The sequence below is a fragment of the Lineus longissimus genome, chromosome 5 (assembly GCF_910592395.1).
Source record: "Lineus longissimus chromosome 5, tnLinLong1.2, whole genome shotgun sequence".
Classification (NCBI taxonomy): domain Eukaryota; kingdom Metazoa; phylum Nemertea; class Pilidiophora; order Heteronemertea; family Lineidae; genus Lineus; species Lineus longissimus.
Window position 1 is genome coordinate 12,162,221 of NC_088312.1, and position 24,130 is coordinate 12,186,350.

The following is a 24,130-nucleotide window of genomic DNA, read 5'->3' on the forward strand; positions in this document are numbered from 1 at the left end:
GCGGATGTATTTTTCAAAAGACGCAATTTTTGCCGTGAAACGTAGACGACAGCCATTTTGTTAAATGTGAAGCGATGATTTGAAGGAATATAATCACATGCTATGCATGTCATTGATTAATCTGAACAAGCTTTTCATCATTGCGCTAGATGTACCTTGACCTTGACCTATTTCCAAAGCCATTTTTAACCTCGGTCAAACAAAATTTTGCTGGCAGTGTCATGTTTGGTCCTTATTTGTCCTTGACTCGTCGATTTTGATATGTATACACCTATTGGAAATCTCTACATGTTGACAAAGATTTATGTCAATGTGTTTGACCTACTTTTAGGTGTAAGTTTGCAAAGGTAAAAAAATGTCGTATGGGTCATATCTCAAGATACCTTCATTCACTGTCTAAGTGATCTTTAAATTAATGCCATTGATTAATCTGAAGAACCTAAACATTGTGCAGAAACATTTGAACTGAAACTAATTTTCAATGTCATAGAGGTCAAACTCTAAAATGTCATCGATATCTAAAGTTTTTTCGTTATCTTAATTTTAAATGGGAAAAAATAGGGTTATTACTGTGTCAACAGAACATTGTGCTTGACTTTCAGAGTGGTCAAAATGTGCTGCATGTGGTCTCTATCTTACCTGAATAAAGATACAGTGCAACCATTCTAATGCAGACACCCATGGGTCTAGGCGTTGGTACTGGTAATAAAGTGGTGTCCTTAATAAGGGAGGTTATACCATTTTTGTCCAAAAAGTTGGTTCATGTATATAAACACGGGCATCGATAATCCTGTTTCAAATAATTTGATATCATTTACAAGAAGAAGAAGAATACGATGATTTGTAACATTTGTCCATTCTCAACTGTCTTTTGTTGCCCCATGTGAGCACCATGTCTGTTGGACATTACATTTAAAATCTCTATTGGTGATATACTTTCAGGATCTGTCTGAATGGAGGCCAACAGCCAAGCTAGTGATGGTGAGAACAGCCAACCTGGCCCATTAGATGAAGGTGATCCTCATAAAGACGATCATTTATTTGTGAAGCAAGAGAGAGGTCTACAAGGTCAAGGACACACGGATTTGGAACAGCAACCATGTGCAGTGGGAGCTAAAGATGAAGAACTACATACTGTAGATGCGGGAAATTCAAAAGCGGGTTTGACTGAACAAGCTCGAAATGCCATTGGAGTTCTACCAATGGATGCATTTGATCTTGGTGGTACAGCTGGTGGTACAGCTGAAGATACAGGAGATCCTAAGGTTCTACAGAAGGACTCATACACTGGAAATACAGAGCCAAGTGCAGATGTAGGCCCTGGGCCAGGTGAAGTGACAAATCCAAGGCCAACTGCTCTGGTTCAACCAGGAGGGGTAGAACTACAAATAGAATGGTCTGAGTCTGATCATCATCAGCAGCAAACTGGCACTTGTGTTGGCCAAGTGCTTTTAGAAAAAGGAATGGATGAGCAAAAGGAAGGACAAAATGATGCTGAATCAAATGATGAAAGTGTTAGTGTGCATACTGCCCGGGCTTCATCTGAGACTGTGGAGTATAAATCTGATGATTGGGCAAAAGATGTCATTATCTCTGTTGATAAAGCTTTGAAGGAAAAGACGGAAAAAGAAAGTCATGAATCCAGAAATGTGGCAATTGCGAATTTGCCTCGACAGCAGAGTGACGAAATTTTTGAACAAACAGCAGGACAATGTGCTTACAAAGATGAAGGAGGCATGCAGATACTTGGGCAGGAACAAGAGCCTAGTGTAGGGGGGCATGAGTCCTCTGTCTTAATCTCTTCGGCACAGGAAAGTTCATTAACCACAGTTGGTGTCACTTCTATCCCAGAGAAGGTGTCTCCTACTCCAGAGAAAAAGGAAAAGGAGGGTAGGTAAAACTTCGGCAAGATCTCTTTCATAATTGAGTCACCTCATGAGACTATGCGATGACGTGGCGTCCGTCATCGTCCGTTGTTGTCTTCCGTCGGCATCCGTCAACGGCATATGTTAGCGTGGCAAGTTTGGTAACTGCTTGAAGTCTGACTAAAAATTTGGTACACATGTACCCTTGGGCCTTGGGACGATTCAAAGAAAAATTTCATTCCAAAATTATTGTCTGTTTGACCACCAGGGGGAGTAATGCAAAAACATAAAATCATGCAATGGGATTTTTGTCGGATTTTCATGATTTTTTGGTAGGTACTCCTTTAGCAAGGATACATCACATTATCAGACGGGTTTTGGATTTGACATACTTTTCAAGGTCACAGAGGTCAAAGTTTGCTAAATCACCGATACGTGGCACGTTTCCTTTCTTTTTGAGCTAAAAGGTTCTAAACTTGTGTGGACATGTACCTTGGGACCCTCTATTCTACTTCAAAGATTTGGCCTGCTCGGACATCAAATATGGCCGCAAGGCGGCCATCTTAAAAATTAAACAAAGTCCTATTTCTCTGAAACTAATGATCGGATTGAAACCAAAGTGGCTGAGTGCTCAAGGATCCATTCCTTGGATTGTGATTCCAGCAAAAACTACCAGAGCGATTTTTCTGAAACTCACATGGATGACACCAGGGCCCAAAACATTAGTGATGGTGAAACAATGAATTGAAATTTACCTAATTAATTTCTTTTGTCTTGCTTCAAACCCAAAAACAAACGGTAAATAGTGGGAGCTTTGAATTTTTTTACATTCCACAAGAATCGCCATGACAAACTCCTCAAGATAATGTAGTGACAAAATTATTTAACATTTCCTTTAGAAACAGTCTCAAAAAGCATTATTAAAACTTCATTTTCTGCAATTTTGGGTCAAAAAGCCGGACCTTATGATTGAGTAAAATCACTCGACTGCTGCGACAATATATCTGCTGATTAGCAAGGTTTAGGGATCTATTTCATTGTAAAGGTAACTGAGGACTTCTATTGGACTGTTTATAGTGAATAAAACACAAGCAACGATCTGCGTATTCTCGACGTTTCGTGTATTTGACACTTTTTCAAAGAGATACAGAATCAAAAGATCAACCAGGTTTTATATAAAATTTAACAGAGACTTCTATTGGACTGTACCACTTTGGGACGTCAAGGGGGACAGGTGGTCATTTGAGACAGATTGAGAGAAACAAAGTCATTTTTAACTTCATTTACTTCATTGTTTGCACCCATCAGAAGAAGTGGTTGAGCCCATGAATAAGGTAATCTTGTCAAGAGCACTCTTAATTAGGGATTTACAACTGACAATTGACTTATGTCATTATTGACCTGGCTGAATAAATCCAGAATTTTGAGGTAAAACTGCCAAATCAATAATGTTTTCGAATATTTTTGGGCTCTTTCCCAATCGAAATTTTGATAACTTTTTCAGTATCTTGAGGAGATTGTCGAGGCGATTCTTGTGGAATGTCTAAAAATGCAAAGCTCCTACTATTTACCCTTGGTTTTTGGGGTTTGAAGCAAGACAGAAGAAATTAATAAGGTCAATTTCAATTAATGGTGCTTTCCATGCAAGTTTCAGAAAAACACCCTGGTAGTTTTTGCTAGAATCATAATCCAAGGGATGGATCCTAAAGCACTCAGTCCTTTCATGTAATTGTATATCTATGTACCCTCTACAACATCCCTGATTTCAGTCGAATCCATCAACCAATATGAACAAAGTCCTATTACTCCGAGCCTAATGATCGGATTGCAACCAAATTTCATGTGATTGTGAATAAGGTACTCTTAACAATATCTCAAGTTTTCAGTCTAATCCGATGACAAATATGGCCGCCAGGCCGCCATCTTAAAAATTAAACTAAGTCCTATTACTCTGAAGCTAATGATCGGATTGCAACCAAATTTCATATGATTATATGTCTATGTACTCTCTCTTCTGTACTCTCTACAAAATGTACAATTTTCAGTCAAATCCGATGACCAATATGGTGGCAAGGGGGCCATCTTGAAAATAAAAAAAAGTCCTATTACTCTTTAACCAATGATCGGATTGCAACCAAATTTCAGGTGGTTATGTATCTGTTTACTCTTTGCAATATCCCAAATTTTCAGTTAAATCCTGAAAAGATGGCTGCCAGGCAGCCATCTTGAAAATTAATAGCCCTGTCCAGGCTTATATCAATTCTCAATTAGAGCTGCACTGCCATACCAGGTCCTCTAAGATTGCAAAATTGACATCAATGACTGTTGTCCCTATATCCACTGCAGATGACATGAATTAACATTACCGGAGGTGAGCACATAATGATCCCTGGACCATTTTATGTACCCTGAATTAGGCATAGGACTACAAAAACACTGTTTTCTCTATCTTTTCAGGACAGCTACACCGGTACAAACCTATTGGCAGGTGTATTAAAAAACAGGATTATTAGCCGTTGAATAGGCCTGAGTTTTCAAATTTGCTATGTTATGTGCTAGCGCTGTGGTAACCATAGTTGACAGCGTGGTCAGCGACTTGCTGACACTGTCCGAATGCAAACACTGATCTTGTGTGATGTATATTATGCTCCTGTTGTGCTTCAAGCTGCACTGTGAATACAGAGGGGTCTACATTACAACTTAATCTAGGTAGCAAGGTGAAACTTATGATTTTCCCACCTCCCACTTGTTGTAAAGCTAATTTATTTATATCTCTTATTTTACACACCTTACTTCTCCAGGTTGATCTTCATCAAATGGCATCTGGCTTTTGTTTTATCACTTAAAGGAAACCTATAGTGAAACGCTTATAAAAATGGGGAGTTTTGAACGACCCATTTAAAACCTAAGGCGGGAATCAGCTTCCATTGATAAATGTTTAAGCAGTTTCGAGTTCCCTCAGGTAGTTGATTATGCAGCCAATGTGCTGCATGAGAAGTAATCACCAATTTAGTTATTTTTACCGAGTTCAGCTGGTCTAAATGAAGCCTTGTGCCATGACTGGATCTCCTTAATTTGCACAAAGAATATTGTGACAAACATATAATAGACAACGCTTAAACCGATACCACAACGTTGTATCAGGACCTTGTACACAGGACCCCCAGGTCAGGTGACCTTGGACTCTGAAATGCCCCTCACCGAAAAGAAGTGTGATATCAGTCAGGATTCAGTCAGGTTGCAGTGTTACCTCACATTTTTATGGCAATGTTGAAATCAGTGGAAAGCAGTCATAGGGAGTGTATTTCAGTCGCCCGTTACCAAAGCATACAGTTATATACAGCAATCAAAAATAGAGGTTAGGGAGCCATAAGCAGTGGTAAGACAGTCAAAATCAGTGGTAAGGCAGTCATTTACATATTTAGGCTGACTGATTTCCACTGTTTTTGACACTGAAAATGACTCCCCACTATGCATCATGCACATGGCTGGCAGTGGGGTTCAGTGTTAATTTAAATATTTCGCAGCGCACTGAATCCACACTGAAACACCACTGATTTTGACTGCCATTTCCAAAACCTCCTGGAGGGAGCAGTCATTTTCAGTGTTAATATGAATAATTTATTCAATGGCACGGATGCCGAGAGAGGTTTGGGGACGTGCCCCCCTGTGCTGATGACAACCAAAAAAATTGTTCGAAAAAGCAAAAACTAGCCAACTGTTACTTTTGCTGTCCTATTTTAGACGGTGTGTTTGCGTCCAATATGGCAGTGATGACGTCATCTGCACAAATAGAGGACATCGCCATTGCATGATGACGTGACACAGTAAAAAGATGACAAATTCACGTCCTTGACCTACGTCATTGCAAACTTTGTCATAATGACAGTGGTCAGATGGAGTTACTAGACAATTGAAACAACACATGGCACATAGCTACTGTCAGTGATGTCAGGGATTGAAGCTAGATCAAATTGACGTCCAACTAAAGTAACTGCACACGGCCTGTAGAATAACAGACTGATTGATGTGTATTGTTAGCCCACAACATCAGCTGTTGACTCAGTGCAGCTGACTCAGATATCTTGCAGTGTATGCATACATTACAACACCTATAGGGCCTACAGCCTTCTTGATTTGCTGAAAATACAACTTCAGTGTCTGTCTAGATTACCCTTTTTGCATTCATTTGGCTCCTTATGTACGTGTTCCAATTCAAACTGACTAAAACTCCCCTCTTCTCGTATTGAAATTCGGGTAAATATCGAGAACTATGAAGAGCATGATTTCTTGAATGTTTGACTATCAAATTCAAACTTACTAGCTTCCTGTCTCAGGTTGCATTATGGGTGATATTTAACACTGAATTTGACTGCAATTACCACTGCTTTACTCTGCCATCAAGTCTTAATCTCAACAGTCATAAAGCAGTGGTTTTCAGTCATGTTGAAAATGCCACGGGTTTCGATCAGAGTTCGAGAAGTGGAAATCAGTGGTTTTTCAGTCATAAGGCAGTGTTTTTGAAATATGTCGTTCATAATGATATGCAAGTGGTAGTGCTTTGCAGTGGTCTTTCAGTCAAAATCAGTGGTTTTAAAACATTAAGAAAAAATGATGCGGTCCGATTTGATTTTAACTTGGGGGCTAAAACTGAAAACCTAAAAAGTGTGATATCTCTCTTTTAAAGGTCATGACTCCAGGTATTTTGCCATTTCCTGCTGCAAGACATACAATACAGAAAACCCCATGCAATTTGCTCCATCCAAATTGAAGATATGGTCATTTATGTGTTTGACAACTAGATTACCTAATCAGGCTAGAAACTGGCTTGTTAGAGCCAGACGGGTTCACCAAAAGTTGTGATGTAGATCAGACTATAGCCCTACTTGGGAGGACAAATATCAGTTAAAGGGAAGCTATGGGAATAAATTGATGCAGCAAAATCAAATATTTTTTTAAACAAATACATACCAAGTTACATGACAAACAAATACTCTACACCAAGGATATGATGAATATTCCTAGATAGTGCAGAAAATTGCATTTGATAAGCAGTTTGCGGGGTAGCCATGTTTGTTCAAATCTCCCGGGCCAATGACGACATGAATGCAGCGGGTTTTTAGCTCAGCTGAAAAGCTGAGCTATTCATATGAGTAAATGGTAGAATGAGTGTCCGTCTGTCTGTCTGTCTGTCTGTCTGTCTGTCTGTCTGTCTGTCTGTCTGTCTGTCTGTCTGTCTGTCCGTTAAACAGGCACGTTTCAAAACTATGGCGGATAGGCGATAGATTTTCCCTCTGAGGCGTTGAGACCCTTCAGGACTCCTGAATAGACCAAATGTGGGTCCGGCAGGATGAGCGGTTTGGCCACTAGGTGGCACCGAGCGAAATTTTCCAAAAACTTTTCCAGCAGCTGATTTCTCAGTTGGGGATCATGAATCAAATCTAATTTTATAGAGCAAAGCTTTCTCTTTCATTATCAATAGGCGTAGTTCATGAATTTCTCACCAGGTGGTGTTACTGGCGCAATTTAGTGAGCACCCCCCAAGAAGAGCATTTTAAATTTCGCGCGAGTTATCCCACGTCCAATAACACATGCAGCGAACGTCACGTCTCGAGTCTGCGCAGTTCAGACGTAAGGAGACCATGCTATGGAATAGATCGCGTTCTGTCTATTCAGAGGTAAGTTCTCATTAAATTCACAATTTCATAGGCGATAATATTTGGCTGCTTGTGTTATTGCATGTTGATGACATTAGGGAAGGCTTGGATTGTTTAATTGGATGTGATTAATTTGAAATAGTTCGTCGACGATCGTTGAAAAACGATCTGCGAAATGCAGCTTGGTTGGTCTGAGAAACGATGTCAAAGTCCGGCTTTAAATCATGGATTTCTCAACAAATAACTCTTGTCACATAGCAGAACTAATGTGAATAAACAAGACAATAATAAACATCGTTCTGATATCATCGGGTAAGGTTGCCAATGTACATAAACAGTGTAATTGAGGATCGACGCCAGCGATTTGAAATGTCAACAAACGATGCGATATGATACACACTGACACTTGCACACTGTACATAGCACAATGCTTCAAACGGGGCCGATTCATCACTCTTATCACAATGTATTCCCAATCATATTAATGAACTTCCTTGATCATTCGGCCCTAGCGCCTTATCAGTTGTTGTTGGCCTTGTATTTGATATAAAACTTGGCTAGCTTACCTATTCTATCAAAATTAAAATGTTATCTCCTCATCATGTTTTGCAGGACAGGAATGATCTGCAGCTGCATTTGAACATATTTGGTGACCACATCTCAAAGATGACCAAGAGAGAGGATCGAGCTATGACTTTGCACATCCCATCGACTTCGGTGTTCACCAGTGCAATCATCAGAAGAGCCAGGCAATTCTAGTATTCAAGTATTTCATTCTGTAATACTTACCTCAAAATTTACTAAATAAAGAAAACCGCATGTGGCAGTTGGTTAAAAAAATCAAGTCTATCTGTTTAAAGTTTTTACTTGCTATCATTATTATCAACATTTCAATGGTGGCATTCTGCTAAGGTTTGTTAAGAGTTTCACTTGACTTAAGCAGGGTGTACACTAGTAAAATATTAGCAACATTTTACCAACATTTTACCAACATTTTACCAACATTTTTACAACAATTTTGCAACAAGCCCTTCAAGGCCCTGTGTTCACTAGCAACAAAATTGCAACAAATTAGCAACATTTTTACAACATGTTGGTAAATTGTTGCAAACTTTTTAGTGGGAACAAAGGGAAATAGGTATTTTGGAGGGAAAATGGATGATTCCAAGGAGAGAAGATGTGGTTTGAGTGCTTCTGCAGCAATTTTAGCTGTCATTGTTGAGAGACGGAAGAGGCGGCGAAATAACCAAAGAGAATATGGACCAGGCCCTGGATCAAAATGAGGGTGGATGATGGGGCATACCACTGCCTGTTAAGGCCGCGTATCCATAGGGTATGCCCTTGTGTAGTGTGGCGTTATGGCGTAACAGCCTTGTGACCTGGCACTATGCCCTGAGTCTCCATTGGATATTCCTTTTTGGTCATGGTAGGCCTTTGTAGTCCTCATTTCGCAGCGGTCAATCGCGTTTATCCGCACGCTGTCATTATTTCAGAAGACAATTTCTTATGAATATTGAAAATGAAAATACAAGTAACTTGTATTTTCACTTGCAACATCAAATTGACATGTACATGTATATAAAACCTGACTTAAGCAACAAATTACAGGTTCGTGCTTGTTATGATAATCATCAGTTTCGGGGTCCCAGAGTAGTTCCCGTTGATGAACCTCTTGAATTAATTTCGCCTCAGACATTGCTTCCGTGTTGTTCACTCGCAAAAGAATGGACATGTTCAATCCCAATATGGGCCTATATTCCCAATCCACAGTGCATATATGCCCGCAATGTGACACGGCATAACCTATGGGAACGATCAATAACACCAACAAAGGTTCATTGTCCGTGTGGCGCGCCAGGCGGTAAAAAGGGAATGTTGTGCAGGGCACGGAACAGCCTATGGATACGCAGCCTAAAGGAGTTGCGGCTGACTGACAAGCCGTCACACAAAAACTTCTAGAAAAGGTTTCATCACCCTACGAAGCAAGACATTCACTTGAGAGTTGCTATACCTGCTTCTTGTTCAAGTCACATGAACTCCGGTTGATCACATGACGCAAATCCTATTTCTGGCACTGAAGTATGGAAGAAAGACAGAAGACGACCAATTTGCGAAAAGGATCATCATCATCATCATCATGGTAACAGCTGAGGATGAATCATGTTGCTGTGTGTAGAATTGATGGTCCAATATAGGTTAGGTTATCTGTTTGCGCACACATTGCAAGGGTGGAGCTTGCTTGAAGTAGATTGCGCCAGTCTACCGTAATTCACTGTTACACATCCAGAAGCTAATATCCTTAGGCTTTGAGTCCTTAGTTTAGTAGAGTTTGACCAGTAATGTAATATATACGAACAATGCAGCAACAACTCAGCTGAGCGCCAGGCCCTTGGGCCTCTTGTTTTTATCACGACGAGTACTACTCGTTTCCACTTAGTTTCCAGACTTTTTTCTGCCCTGGTACCTTGGCTCAAACGCATAGGAAACTAGACCTGCTCGTTCTTCTGCTGATGCACGGTTGTAATCGAAGGATTCATCGCCGGACGTCGACGAAGAACCCGAAGAAATCGAAGAACTGTCATCTGTCATTCCAAGCATTCGCCATTGTTCGAACAGCTGATTGTCACAATGGCTGCATCCATGACGTCATTGGCTCTCTGTTTGGAGGAGAGACCAGATTAAAATCCACCAAGATGGCGGCATACTTCAAAAATAAGCAATTAAAATCATCCATTTCACTCATTAGTGTTTGTTTATTTATAAAACCAAGAGCCACAGTTGTTTTTAAGAATACGCAGTTTACGTAGATGTTAAGGTTGTAACTGTTGGTCGAATGGGGAATCATTCCCATAGCTTCCCTTTAATGCTCTTAAAATTGATGTTAAAAGTTTGTTTTTCATTGATATTTTCAATGTTCAAGTAAGAAAGCATACTTTTGCCCATGATAAATGAGTTTATTGTATTCCAAAAAATAAATTAATCTAATTTTTTAATTTTTTGGAAAACTGGCTACATTTATTCTAAAATCTCACATCTAGAAAGTGTTATTTGAGCTAATTCATGAAGTGGGAAAACAAAATCAATGCCAAAAACAACATAGAGCCCCACAAATATGGTCTAATTTAGGTTTTATAGACAATTTAGGCAAATTTGTAGAACTTAATTAATTTTTCAAATTCGATTCTTTTTACAGAAAAATTGCATCAAATGCATCAATTTATACAATTCTTAAACTATAATAATAATATGTTGAAGATACGCAACTGGAAACTGGCACAACCTACACCTTCGCTGGATATTACCGTTGTGTCTGACGTGAAGTCAGGCCAGCAATTCCGTTACTTTGTCATGAACGTCATAACGTTGAACGTCTTGTTACACAACGAGGGCTCTACCCCATGACGTCATAAGTGTATTGATGACGTCCCCGACAACTTACGTTGAGCGGTGATTGGCGTTGTGGTTGCCAAGACGGTTTGCGCGTGTCTTTGCACTAATGTGTCTATGACCTGGGGTTGGGCTAGCATTATATATGCTAGCCCTTGTAAACGGTTTCGTTGATATGTTCAACTCATCAGAACTCTGACCAGTGTTTGTGATTACGGGTCTGGCGTTGTTACCAGACAACCCCATGCTGGAATGTTTATTCTAGCAGAAATAATACTACAGTGTGTAGGACAAATCATGAGCTGACTCTAGCAAGCTCCGAGGTTTTCGGTCCTTGCGGAATTTTAAAGTCTAACTGTGGGTAGATCCTGGCAGTAAGACCTGGTGACGTTAGTGTTGTGAAGAGACAGGGATTCTTGACGATATCCCGCCTGTGGAGGCAGTGTGACGGAAATTGCTGAAGAAAGGACACCAGCTTGAGTTAGCTGAATGCGAGACCAGATAGGTAGGCTATACCTAAGGATAATAATATGTTTGAGACGCAACAAGTAAGGTACGATCTACCAGGACGTGTTGTCCATGATGTTAAGACCAAGAGGAGCTGTGGTGCGCAATCTATGGATCCAGTTTGACTCTTTTCGGAGTCGGAGGTCTCTTGTTGTGTCGAGACCTGGGGGGGGGGGGGCCGTATATGAATTTGATCACTGTGATTGTGATGTATTGTTTGTTACATGTCGTACATTGTATGTAATAAATGAGACTTTGCTCTTACAACAGCATGCCTCTCTCCAGGCAAGTGTAGATACTGTCCACGTCTGAATAAATCAGGGACAATTACTAGTAAGAGCAACAATCCTTGGTCTTAACATCATGGACAACACGTCCTGGTAGATCGTACCTTACTTGTTGTGTCTCAAACATACTATGATAATAATATAATGATAATATTTATTAAATTAGAGTGCTACAATAACGAATAAAATCATTTCCTAAGCACTTTACAAAAGATAATATATATATAAAGACGTAAAATAAGTGTGACATAAATAAAAGAAGTAGATTTTAGTACATGATAAAAGACAATTTTTGATAGAAAAGTTGACTAGACATTACTAAAACATTTTATAAAAAGCTGAGTTTTTAGGCGTTTTTTGAATGCATTGGTGTCAGCAAGCTCGCGCAAAGAGACAGGGAGAGAGTTCCACAGCCTGGGAACCATCACACCAAGACTCCGATCCCCATATGACCCCTTGGAACGTGGAATGGTAAGAAGCCATGGATCATCTGAGGACCGAAGCCCACGGGACGGCACACGCAGACTGAGCAACCCTCTCAAGTAGCTGGGACTGTCCTCATGATGCAATGATTTGTGGGCAATGAGGAGGCCCTTGTACTCAATGCGTGAACTCACGGGCAACCAATGCAATTCCTTTAAGACAGGTGTAATATGATCCCACCTCTTGGTCTGGGTGAGGAGTCGAGCTGCAGCATTTTGTGCTTTTTGCAGCCGATGTAACTCATAATGTGGCAGACCAAGAAGCAGGCCGTTCTGAAAATCGAGACGGGACGTAACCAAGGCATTTATTACACGGGCACATGAGGACCTGTCTAGATAATGCCGTATCTTGGAGATTCGACTAATCTGACAGTACACTCCCTGAACACATCTTGAGACCTGCATGGACATACACATTTTTTTGTCAAAATGGGCACCAAGGTTTCGGACATGAGATGATGCTGAGACAGAGGTTGACCCAATCTGGATATTTGGCAAAGGTTCCAATTTGGCAAGCTGGCGATTTGGCACGATAATCATGAACTCCGTTTTATCGTCATTGCCCTTGAGGTGGTCAGGCTTCAGCCATTTCCTTATATCCCGTACACATGCCTCAGCCTTTGTAGTCACTTCTCCTAAACCTTCCGGAGTGAACGTAAACATGTTGTACAACTGTATATCGTCTGCGAAACCATGACGATACATATCATGATCACTGATGACTGTGCCAAGCGGCTTAATATAAAGAGAGAAAAGTAAAGGACCCAAGACAGAGCCTTGCGGCACTCCTGAGAACAAAGGCATTGGATCCGATTTCTTCCCATCCACAAAACACTGTAACTCCTGGCTGACAGGTACGACCTGAACCAGTCCAGGACTGTGCCCTTGACACCATAGTGACTCTCAAGGCGAGAGATAAGAATATCATGACTAATGGTGTCAAAGGCAGCCGACATGTCCAGGAGGATGAGAATAACCCCTTTCCCGCTATCTAGAGCTGCATCCATATCTGCCTTTATTCTCAGAAGCGCCGTTTCGGTACTGTGGCCCACTTTATAGGCAGATTGCAGTGGGTCATCGAGGTCATGAATTTTGATATGATCAAGAAGGTGTTTCGCAACCACCTTCTCCAAAACTTTCGAGATGAAAGAGAGGTTCGAAACTGGACGGTATTTCTTCAAGATGTTACGATCCAGCGCGGCCTTCTTGAGGAGCGGTTTGACCAGGGCATTCTTAAGACAGTCATGTACATTGCCAGACTGAAGAGACTGGTTTATGCCCTCTACCAGCAAAGGCAGAACCGCATTTAGAACATCACCATCCTTGAGCAGCCAAGTAGGTAATGGGTCAAGACCACATGACTTGGGCGCGCATGTCTTTATCAATTTTTGAAGCTGTTCTATTGATAACGGTGTGAACTCAGCAAGACAATTTTGGTTGTCAACGGGGACAGACACAGGATGAGCTTCAGTGCAAGGACCGCTGAAAGTAGCATGGATTGTCTTAACCTTGTTATGAAAGAAGTTAGCAAACCTATTTGCTAGCTCTCCACTGTCACCTGCATCAGGAAGCTCACCACCATTGTCTGCCGACAAGAAACCCTTCACAGTCTTGAACATTTCACCTGAGTTCTTGCAGTCAGCTATCTTTGACAGAAAAAACACCTGTTTTGCCTGTTTGATCAAGGCTATGACAACTATCATAATGTATTTCTAATTCAAAGCTTCGATATACCTTATATTAAGGTAAGGTTATAAAGACAAATTTATGCTATTTATAGTAAGAACTCCAACATCAGCCTGATCTCTGTCAGTAAACCTGCCACCTGACTTTACCTAGAGGCTGTTACATAACATGTAAACAAGAAGTTGATTTGCTATATCTCTGGACTGGGTGCTTCAATTTTGATGAAACTTGATTTAATGTGGAGCTTTACGCCCAGTCTTTGAGGATTTGTACATGCAATCATAAAAGCAGAAGTCATGGCCTTTAAGCGACTCGCTTTTGATAAAATGTTTATGGTGGGTTCCCCTAGCAAGGATACATCACATATCCTAAGCATTTTTGATTTGACCTAATTTTCAAGGTCACAGAGGTCAACTGGCGTAAACTGACCGTTTGAGTGTAACTATGGCACGTTTCTTAACTGCTATAGCTGTGAACTTAAAATCTGGTACAGATAACTCCCTACGTCATATAACCTCCGACAACGAATATCGGTCTGATCTGATTCTCGATGTGGCCACCAGGGGGCCAAAACTAAAAAAGGTAAAAAAGGGTAATATCTCGCTTATAAGTGACTTGTTTTCGATAATATCTTTATGATAGGTACTCCGAACAACGATACATTACATATCGTACTATTTGACTTACATTTCAAAGTCACAGAGGTCAATTGGCGTAAAATGGCCATTTGAGTGTAACTAAAGGTACACTTCTTAACCATGCTATGAACTTGAAACTTGGTACACATGACCCTCTTGGTCAGGTTACCTCTGACATCGAAGTTCGGTCCAATATGATTCTGGACTAGGCCACCAGGGACACAAAACTGAAAAGGTAAAAAGTGCGATATCTCATATATTAGTGACTTGTTGGCTCACTGTAGGGGAGTCTATATAAGCTCTTCACTGACGTCACATGATGATGTTGCCAATTGTTTTGCACTGCCGTAGTGGCCGTCACACGTGGTCACGACGTGAAGGAAATGCATTGGCAGGTGGCATTGGCCATGACCCCACACTGCCCCCCCAAGCTATTAAACTGCGGTAACTGTAAAATTGAGAAATTGAGAAAAACAACCTTAACGTTTTACATTTGTTCGTGTAATAGTTTATCCCACAACGAAGCAAAAGAAGTTGATTTATGCTTATTTTTATCATATAATCTTATGCAATATGCACGATCACACTTTTCACGGTTCTTAAGGGGTAAAAATGCAGATACTGCACTTTAGCTTGGGAATACCGAATGAAATTACTATCTGGGTAAAACGGTAAACTGCAGTAACTTCTCAAGCTCCTTGTATCTGTTAGCTGTTATAAGGTATTTCAAAATCATGGACCTACATACATTCTTCCCTCGAGATAATGCCATTTTGGTGCCCAGAATTGCAAAAATTCAGAGAAACATGGACCTGACCGCCATTACAGCCTGCAGTAAGTGACAGCCTCATGCTGATACAAGGACCCACTCCCAAGATAAAGGGCAGTATCTGCAATCTTACTGCATTTTACCTTGGGACTGCCTCTGATTCTGAGGCAGTCACAAGGTAAACTGGTGCTGTTACTGCAGTTTACCTTGGTATGAACCCCTGCTTTTGCAGATACTTCATTTATTGTATCTCTATATCATCAACATGGGGGGGGATTTACTATTTCAGTGTTTAATATGATAAAGCATGGGCTACAAGAGGCAAAAAGCAAAATATCTCGATTTTGCCAAATTTTCAGTTACTGCACTTTACCTGGGGGGGGGGGGGGCAGAACAGGTCAGGTGACCTATGACACAGAATGTCAGTCCGATCTGATTCTCGACTTGGCCACCATGTGGCCATAATATAAAAGCTTATAAGCGACTTGTTTTCGCTTAAATTTTAATGGTAGGTACTCCTAGCAAGGATACATCACATATCATTGACCTATGATACTATGATGTGATTTACAACTTTGCGGAAATACGTCCGTTTTTAATTGTTGATCACAAATGAAAAGCTCAAATTTTCCATTTTTAGCTCAGCTGACTAAGTCAGCCGAGCTTGTCAAATAAGTTGTTCAGTGGCGTCCGTCTGTCCATCCATCCATCCATCCATCCATCCGTCCGTTAAACCCATGGTGCACATTTTGTAACCGTAAGACCTAGAGACTTCAATTTTGCATTTCTGGATACTTCTGGTCAAACTCTACTTTCAAAACAAAATTTGTCGCCATTCGACCTACTTCCTGCGAGCGAGAGTGCATGAAGGAAACTGGCCTATATCGGCCTAGGAGCAGCAGAATTAGTCGAAATATGCTCTAATATTAAGATAAAATTCTTGAAAATCTATTTTATTGAGAAAAAGTTCAAAATTTTAACAGGAGAGGGCGCTACCTGCCTTTTAATTATTTCTGCCGATTCAAATTCCCGCCCGATGATGTCAGCCATCAATGAAGTCTCCTATTTGCCAGTTCTCAAAACATGGCAGCTACACAACAAAAGCAGTAGCTCCAGGAATAAATCACTGTTCACTTCAGCTTCGTAATCGATTGTACCCCCACTTTATTGTGTTTTGTGTGGTGTTCCTATTCAATCAACGATGTAAGGCCTTATTATGTTGGTTTTAATAGAGAAGTTGCATTTTAAGCGGCGTACGAAATATCGAAGCGGAGACAAAATGGCGGCATGTTGTTTACGCTATGTGCAATAATCTTGGAGCTCAATGACACTCAAGTACCCAATTTTCTGCTTAAAAAGTAGTCTGGTAGGCGATATTATCACTAGTTTGTTTCAGTGGTAGTCATAAGGTCTTTAGGGACTAAATTTAGAAATTAGTTCTTGAATATTTGGCGACATTTCTGTGAAAACGATATCGGAAGTGCATGCTCTGTTCGCGATGACATCGCCGATGTATTTTGAAGTGGAGAATTCCCACAGTATGTGCAGTGAATCGGCATGATTCTGTTCGCCTATTATGTTTTAGTTCTACGACTCTTTCATGAGTAAAAAGTAGACATTCTAAGCAATACAATAATGTCACTCCCATAAAAATTGATTGGAAATTGAGGGAGCTACGGCATTCTCTTCGGCAACTGGCAGCGCTGAAAAAATACATTGCATACTGTACAATACCAAATGGCACATTTTAAAAAGCGCTCATTGGACAACGTAGGGAATCACCAGAAATGACGTCATCGCTGGTCTAAATAGAAAACTATGGTGGCGCAGTAGAGCACAAGAAAAGGTTTAGCATTAACTTCGTCATGCAAGCTTCAGCAACAAAACGATTTCTCATGAATGATTTATTTGATCATCATCAGCTTGTTTCCCCTGATAGATAAAAAAATGATTTACAATTTCCACCAAAGTTTTCTATTTTGTGTATAGTCACATGTTATTTAACTGGCAAGGCGCCAAGCAGTTTTGAATATTCGCGGGAAAATACTTCGTACTTGTAAACGAGGCTATGACAATGAGTATCCTCATTCATGGCATAAACTTCATGTTTCGGTAAATATTTTCATACGATGATTTCACCCGAATTATGGTCAGGATTGAGGAATGAACAGTGGCATAATTATGTCAACCAAAAACATTGGTACCGTAGTGAACGCAAAAGGATATCAAATACCATGGAGCATGCCATTTCCATGCATAATGAACTACACACCGGGAAGATATTAATGATATTAACTCAGCTGAGCGCCAGGCCCTTGGGCCTCTTGTTGATTAGATTTATTTTAAATCGCTGTTTTAATCGCGTCAGACTGGCCAACTGCCGAAGACGTTTTGAAAAACTCGCACTAAGTCACGTGACCTCATGATGTCACAACATGAACAAGTCAGACCGTCGAATATTTTCCTATTTGCTCTAGGAAGAAGCTATATCCGCAGTAGTTCGCGTACGCTCAGGAAAATCTAATGAATATTAAATGAGGTCTAAAAATAGTTTTAGGAATTCCATTGTTATGACGTCAGTGATGGAATTTCCTGGCCACCCGACAACCCTTTTCTTCTTCTTCTCTATAATCTTCAGTTCTTATAGTGTATATACTGTAGTTTCATGAAAATAACACCACTTCGGGATATTCAAGGCCCGGCCTCTTCTCTCGAGTCTATTCACCAGAGGTAACCAATGAGTGACTTCGCTGGCCCTTGTGATGGCTCAGCCGAGCTGTCACGGTTACGCAAAACCACTTATTACCGCAGACCTATTGATTCGAAGTGTTGTGGGCCTACTGGTCGATGAGTGCGCATGTGGAATGACGTAAATGGTAAGGCCACTCGCCGACCGTTTATACAGGTTGTCTCATAAAACTGAAGCACCTTTAGATTGATCCAAACCCCCCAAAACAAAACAAGTCCTTATTGAAGCTCTGAAGTAAAATCTACGAATGCTTGCATTAGTAAAGCAAAGTGCGATTCAGGCAATGATAGTAGTCACGAAATTCCAAAGAAAAACGAGGAGCTCATCCTATGTTTTTCTACAACCCTCTTTTTTTGATTTAGACTCCCTAGGGCTACGTGGGAGAAAACAGAATCGAAGTTTCTACGATCTGTGGTTTTCTTGAGTAATTCTAGGGCCTCTTAGGCCTATAAATGAAGCCCCACTGAGGGTACCCACATTGCAGACAACCTGTCCGACAATGGATGCTGTAGAGCTGCTGAGAAAACTACGCCGGCGCTACACCGTGACAGAAAAACTTGCCTACCTGAGAGACCAGAAGGAGGCACTGGTGCGCAGTATGAGAGAGTTCGCCGCCCACTAAAACATCCCCTGGGAGACGTTTAGAAGGTGGAATCTCTAGGACCTCGAGCAGTAGCAAGAACAAGGGCATGGCCGGAAGAAGACGGTGATGGAGCCCCGTGATCCGTTATGGCCACAGGTTGAGGACCAGCTTTATCAATGGCTGCAGCAGATGAGAGAGCGTCGCCTCGCAGTCTCCGTTCTCGACATTCAAGATAAGGCATTGGTAGTGTGGCAAAGCTGGTGGAATGAGTTAGCCCAAGATGTCAGAGAAGGGATTCAGCATTGTCGCCCTCAGTTATGGGATTTCAACGCATCCATAGGCTAGGTGGAGTGCTTGATGGAGAGACGCCACGTGTCCCTACGGAAGGTGACCAAGAATACAACGACCGTCCCCGCTGATGCTGCTGCAAGGATCCAGACCTTCCGAGATGCGGTTACTGGGAGCATTGATCGTCCTTATATACAGATGTGGTTCTTCTTTAACATGGACCAAACCTTTGTCCTGTTTGATATGAGAACCATGTACACGGCCAACACCACGGGGGAGAAGGCCATAGACGTCCGATCATCCAGGTCCAATACCAAGCTGGGATACACCGTCACCCTCTGCATCGCAGCCTCTGGAGCAAAGTTGCCGGCGCACATCACCTTCCCCAGAAGAGGTTTCGTCCGGGTGTTTGCAGCCCACCAAGACAACCCACCAGCAGATGTAAAGATTACCCAATCGGAAACTGGTTGGATGAGGGAGGAAACGGCGCACCACTGGTTAGATGAAGTCCTATAACCCTACGTCACCGACAACGAGACCGACCAGTTCCTGTTAATCGTCGATCATTATCAGGTCCAACGGACAGAGAACTTCCGGACGAGAGTCCGCGACATGAGAGGCAGCCTGGATTACGTACCTGCTGGTTGCACATCCCTCGTACAACCGTTAGACGTTGCAGTCATGAAGTCCTTCAAATGTCACGCACGGCGACAATGGGTATCGTGGAAGAAGGACCACACGGACGAACGAGGAGACTGCCCTCACATCGGCCTGAGAGACGTGACCAACATCATCATAGATGCCTGGGATGGTGTTGATGAGGACGTTATCGTCAACTGATTTGAAGCATCGTTTCGATCAAGGCCAATCGAAGCTGGACCACATGCTATCTTGGAGGAAGAAGAGGAGACTGCCGTGGATGGACCAGAGTTCGTGAATGTAGTCGAGGAGGACATTATGATGGACTTGAACTGACTGTGGGTGTTGTGAATGATTGTCGGTACGATTCTGAAAGCTGGACAATCTAATGTGTATCTTTAGCTTTGAAAAAAAATTGAATCGGGATTTGCATAGTTCTTTTTTATTCCTTCACTGATCACTTCGGACAAGACTGTACATTCAGAGGGATGTTCGGTTTTGTCTCCAGATATGTGACGGACAACTTCTCATTCTTACCAATTTCGCACTGCAAAGTATTTTTGAAAGCCCGAAGCTGGTAAGGGATGATAAGACCCGAAGACATGCTCCATTACCTCCCTGAGCAGTGCCTCACTTTGAAAGGGCAGGTCAGTCCCTAAACCCAGCAGAAGCCAATATGTCAGTTAGACTTTTTTCATGGACACCCTGTACACTATCAGCCATTAGCACTGGGACACCCTTTACACTACCAATGACGATTAGTTGAAAATGTTCTGGGACACTCAGTACAATGGCCGAAGGCCCGATCCCATTATCCCATTCAAAGGAGACCTACGAATCGGTTTCAACAACCCAAACAATAAGGATTGGACTCCAAACTGAAGAATATTGGATATGAGGCCTGGACAACCCTCTCTGGAATCTCAGCCAATGATCGCCCTTCTCAACAGCTCTGTTCGCCACCCTATGAGTCGGGGGCGGCGACACCGGCTGTTAATGAAGTGGTGTTATTTTCATGAAACTACAGTATTGTGTAAGGACAGGATGGAATGTCAATGGTCAATGGCAGTTGTAAATAAATGAATGAGATTTTTTTTCCCCGGGAATGTAAACCACCGTGACCGCGAAAATGTTCATGTTGTGACGTCATCAACGAAAACGTCGTCGGCGTAGCGCGATTTCAACGGCATCGAAGCGAGCCATCCGGGCGGGATTAAAACCATCAATTTCTAGAAAATGTGCATTTTGATTTGAAAACCTTACCGATTTATAAGAAAGTGACGTAGTCATTTGTCAAAAACAGCTAAAACATTATATGGTGAAATTTGACACGAGTTACCCTTTAATAGTGACTTGTCTTCAATGATATTTTTATGGTAGGTGCTCCAAGCAAGGTTACATCTCATGTCGTACAGGTTTTCGATTTGACCAACTTTTCGAGGTCGCAGGACTGATTAAACCCTTGGCCACCAGGGAGCCACATCTGAAAACCTTAAAAATGCAATCATTGCTTAACTACCTGCCTGATTGCCACAAATCTGATACCATGGGTACAACTAACCACCATTCTGTATAATATGTCACAACGGTTTTTAATTTGACCAGTTTAAAGTTGCAGAGTTTAAATGGTATAAAATTTTAAATTGGCTATTATATATAAAAGCACGTTTCTTAACCAGCATGAATTGTGACTTGTCTACTAAATATCTGTACGGTGAGCATAATCGCACTTGGCCTTTTCATTTTCAGTAAAAAAATTTCATGGAAGGTACTCCAAGCAGGGATACAGTCATCACATGTCATACCAATTTTGATTTGACCTATACATGTAGCATGTTTCTAACCAGAATGAATTTCTAACCACCAAATATCTATACGGTGAACACAATGGCAAATGGTATTTTAATTTTTAAAAAGCAACGATTCAGTTTATTCTGGAACAGAGAAAGTGAAATTACTCTGAAGATCTGTTCACACCATTTCTTTTTGGCTCACTGTAGGGGAATCTATACAAAAGCGCAGTGTCCGTCGTCGTCGTCGTCGTCGTCGTCATCATCTGTATCCTGTTTCAAAAATAGTGGCACATTTCTTAACCGCTTAGGCTATGAATTTGAAACTTTGTACACAGAGCCCCCCAGGTCAGGTGACCTCTGAAAATGAATTTCGGTTTGATCTAATTCTTGACTTGACCACCAGGGGGCTAGAAGTGGAAACCTAAAAAGTGTGATATCTCTCATATGAGTGACTCGTTTTCGATTAAATTTTTATGGCAGGTACTCCAAGTAAGGATATATCACATGTCCTGCGGGTTTTTGATTTGACCTAATTTTCAAGTCACAGAGGTCAAATGACGTAAATTCGCCGTTTGAGTGTAACTATGGCACGTTTCTTAACCACCAAATATCTATACGGTGATGGCCCCTGGCTGTTTCATTCACATTTATTAGGCAGATGCGGCTCTGGTTGATGAAAAGCCTAGATGTGTGGGAGATCGGAAATTTGGAACTTGTCTAGTATTATTATATTTAGTGACAATTATCATAAAAATTCTCACACTCTCCTGGTGTATTTCAGACTATGAAGAGTCCAATGACTGTTTTTCACATTCTAAGACCAACATTCGTGACACCCAGCAGAAGAACCTTCATCAAGGTGGTACCATTTCTGCTTCATCTGCAGAAGCAGTGGGGATGCATATGGTCGATGATGATGATGAGGAGGAAAAGGAAGGTGAGCAACAATCTTCATTAACTTTAGTAACCAGGAACATAATACATGTACATGTACTTGCATTGAAGCTGACATTCATGCATAGCCCCCCAGCAGCAAGTTAGAAAACCCAAACGCACGACCATCAACAGCACTTGACACTTGTTACACAGTCACCCTGCAGTAACCAGTCAACAGAGATCTTTCATATTTTATGTGCAGTGGTTAGCCGTTTGTGTTTTTACCAAATTTTCTAGACCATGTTGAGATGATTCTGTTTCCAGCTAATTCTTTTTCCATATCATGAGAAAAATCTAGTTAAACTGCTGAATGAACCGAAAGGCTATCACCACAGCCCACTGCTGAAAATAAAATAGTTGTTAGCCCTCGGCCAGCATGGCCAAAGGTATTGTAGTCCTCTTCGGCATCTGTCTAAGGGTCTGTCCATCCGTCCACCGAGACGACGTAAACGCTCTTACTTGATATTTTCTTTCCATATTTGGTCAATGTGTGGCATATATCAGTGGGCACTGTTTGCTATTGAAAATCGTGTTGATTCGATTGAGAAATTGATTGATTGAATAAAACATCATTATATATATTTTGACAGAAAAGCTTAGAAACCTTCTGCTCATTCTGGATCTGATTAAAACAGTCTCATTACTCAACTTATCTTCTCAATTGTCATGATTGTCGAGCCTGGCATCAAGGGCACTGCTGGTTAAAACATTCTTTGGTGATTGTGAGATAATTAGCGGTAATTGGTTTCAATACAACCCATGCATTGCCTGGTTCAACATGTAGTGTGGTCTTGCGCGTTCCACAAAACCGCTGGACGAATTTCACCCAGACTTCAAGCGGATGAGGGAATAACATGTACAGAAAATTATCAGAACTCAATACGAAACATCTGATGAACCATAATTTTAACGAAGCGTTCTTGTAACGCGTGGAAACAGAAAATATGAGTCAGGGGGCGTTGCTACATTGATTTGCGGCATACACACCCACACACACACACGCACACACACACACTCGCTGGTCGGCAAATTTTGGCATGAAAACCTCATTATGCCTTTCGTCCCAAGATTTTCAACTTCACTAACGCAACCACCCTGGTAACGACACCATTCAACCTCGGTCCCATGAGTGGTCTTGTTACCGGGATTTCACTGTGCAGTAATATTTCCCCTTGCAGATACCTCTGCCAGGCAGACACCTCCGCATAACGGACATGTCTGTGCAGCTAAAAAAAATTTTATTTCCTGCAACCAAAACCTCCGTAGGGCGGACACCTCTCTACTCTGAATAACGGTCAAGGCGAAGATGAAATTTTGGTCCAATCACATCTTAATTATGGACAGCAAGCATGTAATGCTCTATAAGAACTAACATTAATAGGGTTTTTGCAGCAGTCTGTTACTAACATCTGTTCATGTTGATTTGATACAGCTTTGGAGTTATTCAAAAAGGAATGCAAGAAGCGACGCCTGAACAAGGTTACTATCAGCACACTCCTTGCAGAAGGCTTTGATTCCAAAGAGGTCCTTGCAGAGGTGACCATGGATGATTTAAAAGAATTGCCGGACATTAATCGTGGACAGATGTTATTGTTAAAGAAATGGGTAAAGGAGCTGCAGCCATACGCAGGTGTTCCAGAAGGTACAAGATCCCCGACGACTCAAATTGGTAGACCATCGTTCACTTGTCCTGGTACGGTTTGCACGATATAAGTCATAAGTATGATGGGGGAGGGGATTAGGTGGAACTGAATTAGAGATTTGCCCTTGTTCATTAACAATCATGTTTCTAAATCTTGCTTATTTACTGCTGGCACTAGTGTAATAAAAAATTCCAGGTGCTTTAATCTCGCCAATGAGTTTG

The 24,130-nt window shown here is 41.4% G+C and overlaps 1 protein-coding gene across 1 annotated transcript in view; it reads left to right on the plus strand.

Annotated features, from left to right (window-relative positions):
- Positions 1–24,130, plus strand: part of LOC135487838 (uncharacterized) — a 179,142-nt gene that overhangs the window by 26,118 nt on the left and 128,894 nt on the right. Inside the window, exons 2-4 of the mRNA XM_064771940.1 lie at positions 943–1,890; positions 22,112–22,267; positions 23,699–23,959. Coding sequence (XP_064628010.1) covers positions 954–1,890; positions 22,112–22,267; positions 23,699–23,959 — 1,354 coding nt within the window. The 5' untranslated portion in view covers positions 943–953. The remainder of the gene's footprint in view (positions 1–942; positions 1,891–22,111; positions 22,268–23,698; positions 23,960–24,130) is intronic.